General features: G+C 43.3%; 1 protein-coding gene across 1 annotated transcript in view; it reads right to left on the reverse strand.

Annotated features, from left to right (window-relative positions):
* The window catches only part of rspo2 (R-spondin 2), a 56,268-nt gene extending 48,142 nt beyond the window's left edge, over positions 1–8,126 (reverse strand). The window contains exons 1-2 of the mRNA XM_042106948.1: positions 7,678–8,126; positions 7,004–7,365 (exon numbers count right to left, since the gene is read on the reverse strand). Coding sequence (XP_041962882.1) covers positions 7,004–7,103 — 100 coding nt within the window. The 5' untranslated portion in view covers positions 7,104–7,365; positions 7,678–8,126. The remainder of the gene's footprint in view (positions 1–7,003; positions 7,366–7,677) is intronic.
* Between the last annotated feature and the right edge of the window lie 1,874 nt (positions 8,127–10,000).

Here is a 10,000-nt window from a genome sequence, read left to right on the forward strand (position 1 = left end):
GGCTAGAGAGGGAGAACTGCGCCACAACAAATCTGCATGAAAAATCAGCGGGTCTGTTTAAACAAATTAACGTTAACCGTGTTTGCTGAGTGTGAGGGGCGAGGGGGGGGGGGCAGTAATTGGGGAGGGGGGGGTGGCAGGCATGCAGCCCGTTGTTTTCTTGTATTTAAAAGAAAACAAAGAAAACAAGATCAATTATACAGGATCACACAGAGCCTCAAAACACTCACTGTGGGTGGCGTTTATGCCTAAGAACATTGGCCTCTTGTCTTGTTTAGTACAGATTACAAGATCTGGACATAGAAAAATGCATATTTTCAGCGCTAAACCAACCACATCTCGCTGATTAACCTTTATCAGGGGGCATACCTGTCAAAATATGACTCATCAAGGTACCAACACGAGTAATGGACCAATAAACAAGTCTGACAGACATTTTCTGTGTGTAAAAGCTACAGGCCTCCTTCCCGTAGTAATTCCCGTAAGTATTGCTGCATCACGGTAGGTGACAACATAAATCAGGGCTGAGATACGGGGAAAGCTGAATCTGCAATTTCCTCTTGACCTGCCGCTTTGTTTTATCTCAGCATCTGAACTCCCTTGGCATGCGTTAGTAGTGATACCAATCAACTGATACAAATACATGAGCACACCCCTCTCGCTAATGTTCTGGAACTAGAACAAATGGAATTGTTGGATGCACCATAAAAGTAAAACTAGCAATATGAATATGAATGTTGCATGTTTGGACACAGATTAATGAGGGACTTCAAATTTAATCTGCTCGCTAATATTGAGAAAGATAATGTTGGCATAAATGATCTATAAACTGGACACACAGACACGCGTGCGTGCACACACACACACACACACACACACACACACACACACACACACACACACACACACACACACAGGGAGAGAGAGACAGACAGACACACACACACACACACCAAAGTAGACAGTCATGAACATGGGAAACCAGGTGCACACTCATGCACACTAAAGCACATTTGCACACTCATAAGTCATGGGGTGGCCAGGCGGGCAGGCAGCAGCAAAAGCAGCAAAAGGGAGCTGAGGAGCTTAGGACGGCTCCACTCTCCTCTCCTCTCCTCTTTTCTCTCCTCTTCTCTCTCCTCTCCCTTTTTTCTTCTCCTCTCTCCTCTCCTCTCCTCTTCTCTGCTCTGCTGTGTTCTGTGCTAGCTCAAGGCCCACAGGTCAGGGCTCTATGTGGTTTAATCCCTCTCAGGTGATGGAGCTCACATTCAGCCATCTCCAACTGATCTCCTCAAATATGTTCTTTCTCTCTCTCGCTACCTCTTTCTATCCCTCTCTACTCACTTTTCTCTGACGTTCTTTCATTCTCATCTCGACCTTTCTCTTCCTCTCAGAGTCAGTCACTTCCGCTGTTGCCCTCATGCTCTCTCTCTCTCTCTCTCTCTCTCTCTCTTTCTCTGGAACATTTTCTCCACCTCTACCTGTCTCTCCCTTCTACTCTTTTGCTCTCTTCTTCCTTTTTTTCATCCTTTCCTCCTCCCTCCTTCCCTCCCCACCACCCTCTCTCCTCTCACTCCTGAGCCCCTCGGCTTCTGAGTGGAACTAATGCCATTCCATCCTGGGTGGGATCCTGTCCTCTCCTCACTGCCCCTCCAGTGCAGGGGGCTACTGAGTTGAGCGCTCAACATAAGCACGGGCAGGGAAGAGGCCTGTTAGGTTTACTCCAGGGAGCAGTGTGAAAGAACCTACTTAAGGGCCAGTCGCACCAGAAATGATAACTATAACGAGCTCTTGTTCATTTGAATGACATCATCCACACCACATACTATAACAATAACAACATGATGAATGATATCGTCAGGGATCAGGGTGATTTTAAGAACGATAAAAAGCTGACAGCCGATCAGAATCCATCAAATTTTAGACATCACATTTATCAACAGCGTCAGTGTTGTAGTTACGGTTGTCTTTATAATTATAGTGTGAACAACTCTTTAGTCCTGCCTGGTATCAATCAATTATGTCTATAGATACAGGTGATGTGTGGTATGTGATGCATGGACATAATTACATGTGTGTACACATAACATAGACATATATATAGCTTACATTGGACATAGGTACAGTATGATGTGCACACTTACACACACAGTAAGTATACACACTCTTCTACACTCACTTAGGCAAAGGCACACACACAGGCACACTGTTTTAGGCAAGGGAGACGAATGAAAAGCCCTGATTCAAAAGCAAGCCATCAACAGCACCATCTCACTTTTTCCGCAAAGTGGCAAAGCTGTTTTTTTCTAATGCTCTTGGATCATTTTGTCTCTCCGTCAGCCACTCAATCAATCTGTAGTACCGCACTGAAGCTACCGAGTTCCAACATTAACACGTACACCCACAACCTGAGAACTGACATTACGGGCTTTCACACACAAAAAAAAAAAATGGCACATCTCAGACAGGAGCACTGAGTGTGCATAGTGTGAATACAACATGGATCTGTGAGAGTAAAAGTGTGTGTGTGTGTGTGTGTGTGTGTGTGTGTGTGTGTGTGTAAGAGAGAGAGTGAGAGACAATGAAAGACGGATGGAGCTGACCTCTATGTATTTATGTGCATATTTATGTGCATTTACTGCTTTTCAAACTGAACTAAACCATATGTTTAACAAGCCCTCGTTACATGTTCATATTAAATGAATATAAACACAGCTCCAGTGCTGAAGATAGTTGACTTGGAACTCTGAGATCCTGAGTTGAAGACACTCACACAACAGTGGCACATCTTCAACCGTTCAGCCACGGGTCTACGCACACTGGAACCAGGCCTGATCTAATATGCATTGATGACAAAGATAGCAGCCTCTTGATACCAATACATTCTTACCCATCCTCTTGCTTTCCTGCCTGTCTGGCTTTTATTGCTGTGGTTTCTCCTAGTCTCTTGCTCCCTCTCTGTCTCTCTCCTTCTCACTCCGGCTCTCTCGATCACTCTCTCACACACACTCACAGACACAGACACAGAGCCTCACTCACACACACACACGCACACATGTGCGCGCGCACACACACACACACGTCTGGCTGCCACATAGCCTCCAAGCCACAGGATATGGCTCAGAGCCTCTGGATCATGGCTCACTCAGAAACATCAACATTCTCTATTTATGACAACTAAGTGAATGATCAGTATTCAGTATTAGAAGAGTTTAACAGGTTATAATAAAGTCCAAAAGCAACACTTCATTTTTTGCATTTATTTATTTATTTTCTTTTTTTTTGCGAGGGGGGGAGGGTGAGAACTAACAGCACATATATTTTCATATCTATTTCCCTCTAGACAATCAGATGATACTCACCTCAAAACTATTGTCAGTGAATATTGACCTCTCAGTGAACCGAATGATAAGCTATGCCTCCTTTGTTTTTGTTTTTGAAGAAAACCAAACTCTTCACTTTAAAGATTGCAACACACACCACACCACAAACACGCACACCCACTCTCTAAAATACAAAGGACAAACAGTGCCCTCAATGCCTTCTGTATCACACTGCTTTCACTTTCTCAAAACGACACTGTCTACTACTAGAGTAAATATGGGGCCTGTCTCATTCCCCCCCCCCCCATCTCCCCATTGCCCCATCTCATTGTGAAAGGAGGCTTGTGCCAATCTGCAGAGCCCCATGGAGAATCCGACTCCTGCGGGAGCCAGTGCTCACTGCTCCCTCTGTTTTTATGTAGTCAGCAGGTGGCATCATTAGCCAGAGAATAAAAAATGAAAACTAATACCCTTGAATTGAGCAATGATATCATAGCAGGGGCTTGTTGGCATGATTGTGCACTCTGTAGAAGGCAGAGTGGGGGGTAAGGAGGTGTAAATTTAATATGTCTTTTTTTTTCAGGGTTGCTCAAGGGTTGCTTTCAGAGAGTACAAAAAAGGGAGGGAGTGTGTGGCCATTAACTCTGAGTGTATGTATGTGTGTCTATGCTTGTGAGTTCATGTGTGTGTGTGTGCACATGCATACGAGCAATGAATGTGCATGCGTGACCCTGCAAAGCCTAGAGAGGGTCTCCTTTTCCCCTCATCGCTGAAGATGATAGCATCGCTCATTAAACAAGCAAAAACGCCCATTTTCTCTGGCTGACCACAAACTCATCGTGCTGGGGGCTAGCACAGAGGGCTCCGGTGTTCCCAGCTAACACAATACCTTCAACGTAAACACATCTACAGCCCTATGTAGGGCTATTGGGATTTCGCCTCTACGTACGTGCAATCTGGTGCGGTCAAAGGGGCCAAATATGTGGCCAATTCATATGCGGCACCAAATGAGTCTGAGCCCGGCTTCAGACTGATTGGGTCTGGTCTCTGCGCGCAAGCCTGCCAGGGAGACTGTATATAAAGCTGTCACAGGGACCTTGAGGGTAACAGAGAGGGTGGGGATGAATGGTGCATTTCAGAGTCCATCACAGTAACAGGGCTCTCTCTCTCACACACAAACACACACACACACACACACACACACATACAGTCACACTGCACATGCTTCTTGCATAGAGCATGATAAGTAAAGGAAGGAAGCAAAACGTACAGGCTTGGCTGCTTGCCACCGCATGTTAAATGTCATTTTTGGCTTACATTTGTTTTTACCCAAAACGACAGGAATAGAGATTCCCGCCCCTCACCCATCCAACCACCCTCTTTCGCACCCCCACCTTCCCAAAAGGAAAACCATGTCGGACACCCTATATGACTCATAGGGCTTTAAGCAGGGGTCTACTGTAGTCAGTTGCTGTGATTCAGGGAGCTTTACATAACATGGACTCGACTTACTGGTGTCTCTGGGTTATAAATATAAATTAACCCCCCTGTTTATTAGTCCCTCCCTCTCTCTCTCTGTCACACACACACACACACACACACACACACACTGACAACTCTAACACATATGACTTATACGCACTCTTTTGCAACACACATCTTTATATGTAGTCATTCCTTCACAGTTTCCTAAGCGCCCCCTAAACGTAACTATGGCTCACCTATGCCAGCAAGTTTGATCCCATTAAGAAAATTATGTTATGGAGTAGCTGAGATCACACAATCCTCGTAGAAAAACAGTGGGCCAGAAAACGTATGTGTGTGTGCCAGTACCCTGCAGAGATTGCCTGATTATTTGCAGATGGGTAGGGGTGGGCTTGCTGCCTCTGTGGAGGTCCCTTTGGTATAGTATGCATACGGTTGAATGTACAATTGCCTACGCATTAACAATTGACCAAAAAATTACTGATACAAAAGGAGCATCGTGCCGCACTCCAAGGGCACTTCCAACTCGATTCAAAAACGGTGCGTTATTGCTGTAGCCTATACAGTCCTTTACTGTACAATCAATAGAAGCCCTATATACCTAGACTATTTCCAACGAGAATCTAGGGTTCAATAATCTCCGTGGCTAAGAGGGATCAGTTGGACTGCAAACACCAGGCGCTGTCTAAATACTTGCTGGTGGTGAATCACGGTGCGCTCTACTATTTACTGAAGAGACCTAATCCCCTGCGCTTTCCAAATGGCGATTGTTATGCGTGTTCCAACTGCTCAGAAATCAATCAACGGCTCTGACATCAATTAAAAGCAGCTTAGGAGATGACGAAGGCCAATTCATATAACAGTGGGAAGGGGGAGGGGGGAGCTAACATATATTCATGAGGTGACTTTAACAACCCGTCCCTTATATGCCACACTCCACGGCTGGTGTGAAGCCGCACCAAGAGGTTCGTCTTCCAGCCCAGGGTTCATTCCACCAAATTAGTGTCATTGTAAGTGCTTTGTTGGAACCAAGCGCCTATAGACATATTTGAGCATGATGATTTCTCAAATGAAGCATTAATTTCAAGACAAAGTTGCCCCTCAGAAGTTCAGATGAACATGTGACACGTAGGCTAGCCTACGCGCATTCCTATAGTCATCAATCCAATTTCCAAACAGAGAAGCTGTCACTGAAGCTTTATTTTCATCTGTACAATTCTTTGCTGTCAGTGAAATCATATTTGTTTGGCTATCTTTGCAAACCACAAATGTAGCCAGCTAAAACAGGTGATTTTAGGTTGCACCTAATGTGTGAATATTGGAGAAAGGAAAAACATATGTATGCCTTTTGCAGTGTTAATTGACTTTCTTAACTGAAGTTTACAAACAACCATATCATTCTACAATGACGGACAAATAGCTTAACATGAGAGTTTAACGACAACAATAAAAGTGACTATCAATTAAACTTATTACGGGAAAGGTATTGGGTCGTGTTACAGTTCGCTTAAAGGGCAGCTGGAGAGGTCAGAAGACATGTATGCCATTTGTAAACGTTCCCCGCGACAGCAACGGTATCGATTAGGATATCCGATCTGTCGCTTTACGGCGTCTTTGGTCTTATCGCACCTCCTATTATCATAGGAGGGCATGATATCATCGGCTCACTTCCAGAAGCGCATTTACGAGAAATTAATACTAAGGCTCTGACAAGAATTTAACGTCTCTATTATGTTACCAACGATATGTAGGCCCAAGCTATGTTTTTGTTATATGCAGTGTATTCTGCATTTGCCAATAGCCTATATCTCAGTGTACGACAAAATGCAATCAGTGACAGCCGGTGTTCTGATCATTATTAGCCTAACAATAATAGGCTAATAATAATAATAATACTAATAATAATAAAAGAAGAAGAAGAACCACAACAACAACCCAATCATATAATATCTCTTGGCTACTTCTATAAACGTCCACATGAATGCAACAATAGTAAGTCATAAATCAGTTTCATCCTAGTGTAGGCTATAAACTGTATTTCACTACATGTTTCTCGTTCAATAGGCTATTTTACTTAATAACCAAGCATTTGGGTTCATGAACACTCTACTCACCGGAGCAATGCCATTTCTAACCCAGGGTGCAGCAGACAAATCTAGTCTCCAAGTCACTGACTTGCAAGTAAAAAATCTTACCTCTTTTGTTACGTCTCCAGCGATGCGACTGCGTCTGACAGTGGCTGTACTCCATACAGTTCAACACGATTAGGGCAAAGGAGAAAAGTCGAAACTGCATCTGGACGGCTGTTGTTCTCCCGACTCAAATCAGAAGTACCGAGGTGCTATGATGGGAGTTCTCCGAATCACTCTTCTAAATCCTCAGACGTGATTTTGTCTTTAAATACACCGTTTTCCTCCCAACAAGGGACCAGGAGTTGAAAACTAGACCAGATCCCAACGGGTCACACATTAGACGAGTAGCGGCATAATTTCTCACCACTGGACAATGTCATTTTATGATGATCGTGGAAATTCTCAATCGAAAGTGTCCTTTTAAGCTGTGGAAAAAAAGATAACACGCCGTTATTTAGGCAGCACACGTTGGTGATACGATCAACGCATGTCTCCGGATAAATAGATTACTTTATTCAGAGTTACGATTGTTTATTGTATGTAAATGCATAGAAGTAAACTGACGCTAAAACAATTAACACGTGTGCCCCTTGCTTTCCGCTTTGGCCGACAGAGCTTGGCAATAAATGAATGCAAACCGTTAAAATGTTTCTGTAGCTTGTCATAATGTCAACATCTCCGAACGCGCTCAACACATCAGATGCTGTGTGCAAGATTAAACGGTGCGGAGCAAATACCTGCATGAAGAGAAGTCTACTGTGCTCACTGTAAAGTAAAGTTAAGTTCCTTCAGAGTGCCAGAGCTGTACTGGAACATAAAACATCACTCTTGGATGATGGTCAAACAGAAACTTTGTCTTAAAACAGCAGAGATCCGTTTGTATCGCAATCTTTTGCCCTCTTTGGAAAGACCTCCTTTGAGCAGTACACTCCGGTAAACCTACACATGGAGAAGTTCGCCCCGCTGTAACGTTAACCTACTGAAGCGAGTTCACCAATAGTACATCGTGACTGAAATGTATGCGGAATGCTTTCACGAGTCAGTGTAGATTTCTCTTGATTCTAAGCATCTGCTCCGGCTGAGTTGTAGTGGCAGTAGCCTACTGGTCCTGATGCTTGGGGTTGGTTGCTTTTTCTATATAGCCGCTCCTGTCACGTGGAGCCTTGAGGATCTTGTATGAGTTTGAAGCCCCCTTGGCCAGAGTGGAGATTTTTTTTCGTCTTATTTAGGATTTCGAAGATGACATGCAATTTAGCCGATAGGCTACCACAAAGCGTCCTCAGGGTCCTAGTGCGGTGCACAAATTTAGACACAACTCAATTCTTTCAAATAGCGGCGGGATTTTCCTCAATTCAAATCCAGTTGTCCTATGAAACTCGCTATCTATACAAGGCAGGATTAAAGAAAACATACGATTACATCACATATTGGAGTGGGATATGTTTCAGACGGCGGTAAAAGGCACACCTGGTGACATAAACTGTAAGTGATATTCACACATTTTATTAGGCCTATGAGCTGCATTAGTGGTGTCGTGTAAATGACATGCCTTTAAAGTCTGTCTTTTACAAGGCAACATCGCCATGCAATGTTTAATTTCGAAACAGGCCCTTCTTCTTAATGTGGGGAGCCCACCAGAGTAGCCTAGTTTATTTAGCTGTTCCACAGCCTCATTGTTGTAAAACAATATTTGGGACTTTGTGTCAGTAGAGGAATTTAAATTACTAATTTTATAATAACGTCTAATAGCTCTGCCATCACATGTTATTAGTGGCCTACAACAGCCTAATTATTGGATTCTGCATTCAGCACCTACGCGCAACATGGAGACATGCTTTGTTTCCCAGGTTTTGCAAAGGTGTAGGTCATAAATCCTAATGGTCTATTGCATTGACCCCTTGCATCCTATAGTAGGCTAGGCTATAGACTACTGTCACGTGGTCAGACATCACGAAAGATAAGGTCATGGTGTCCATGTTGGGGTAATTGGTCCTTCAATAGTAGGCTCTGAACAACGACTCACCAATATTTGAACTTAACGCAAAGTGACAATTCACGCCTTAACTCACCAAACCCATGTGTTGCTGCTGCTCTGTTGTTTTACAGATTGGTTTTCAGACGCCCAATGCGGTACCTCTGTCGACCACTAGGTGTGGCACTTCATCTTTTAGGGGTTTTTTTTCCACGCTCATCATAGCCTATCACATGGTCTCGAAGTCTGAATGTGACGTAATATTTCAGTGTGGTCAAAAAATACACTAATAAATCGAGACTGCCACCGTGTAAAAAGTAAGGTGTCGTCATTGTGTAGGCCTAGGCAACAGAGGTCAGGCTCTACGTCAGATAAACGCACCACTATCCTCATCTCTCTCTGGCAGTTCAGATGAGTCATGATTAAGATTAGATTAAGGGTTCCCCTCAGTAGAAGCCGGTTAAACCAGAGCAGTTCATGTCTAGTTAGGCTATTCAAAATAGTTAGTAATAAATTAAAAATGTTAAATTTAAAATAGGCATTTTCTCAATACTCAATGATATATGTCGTCTTTTAGGTTTCATATGAGCTACTGAGCATAATATAGTAAATAAGTAAACTTTACTATACATTAGTAATATTCAACATCTCTTGCCTTTGAGCTACACAACATATTTCTATACAAAATATTTGACATTTTCTAGTTCAGCCTACTCTCTCAAGGTAATCAGCTACATAAGTACCATATACCTGAGTATATAAAAGTGTACTTACAGGTTGAGAGCAAAACAAGGTTGGATCATATGTATGTAAGTATAATTTCATCAACTCTTCTTACCTTAGAGAGATCTGGAGACTGTTAAAACCAACCCAGAGATGAACATGTGTAGGGACAAGCCATCTCTCCTACCGCATTATATGCTGTGCCATCACAATAAACTGGATTGTTCCCACCTCAATAGGTCACTCTTACAGCAGAGAGCAGGAAAATCTGAGGTGGTATCCATGTCTGCTAATGATCAAACACCAGTTCAAGGGTGTGGGGGGGAAGCATCCACTACAACACAAACACAGACATGACTGGGATT

Source organism: Alosa sapidissima, chromosome 10, assembly GCF_018492685.1.
Source record: "Alosa sapidissima isolate fAloSap1 chromosome 10, fAloSap1.pri, whole genome shotgun sequence".
Classification (NCBI taxonomy): Eukaryota; Metazoa; Chordata; class Actinopteri; order Clupeiformes; family Clupeidae; genus Alosa; species Alosa sapidissima.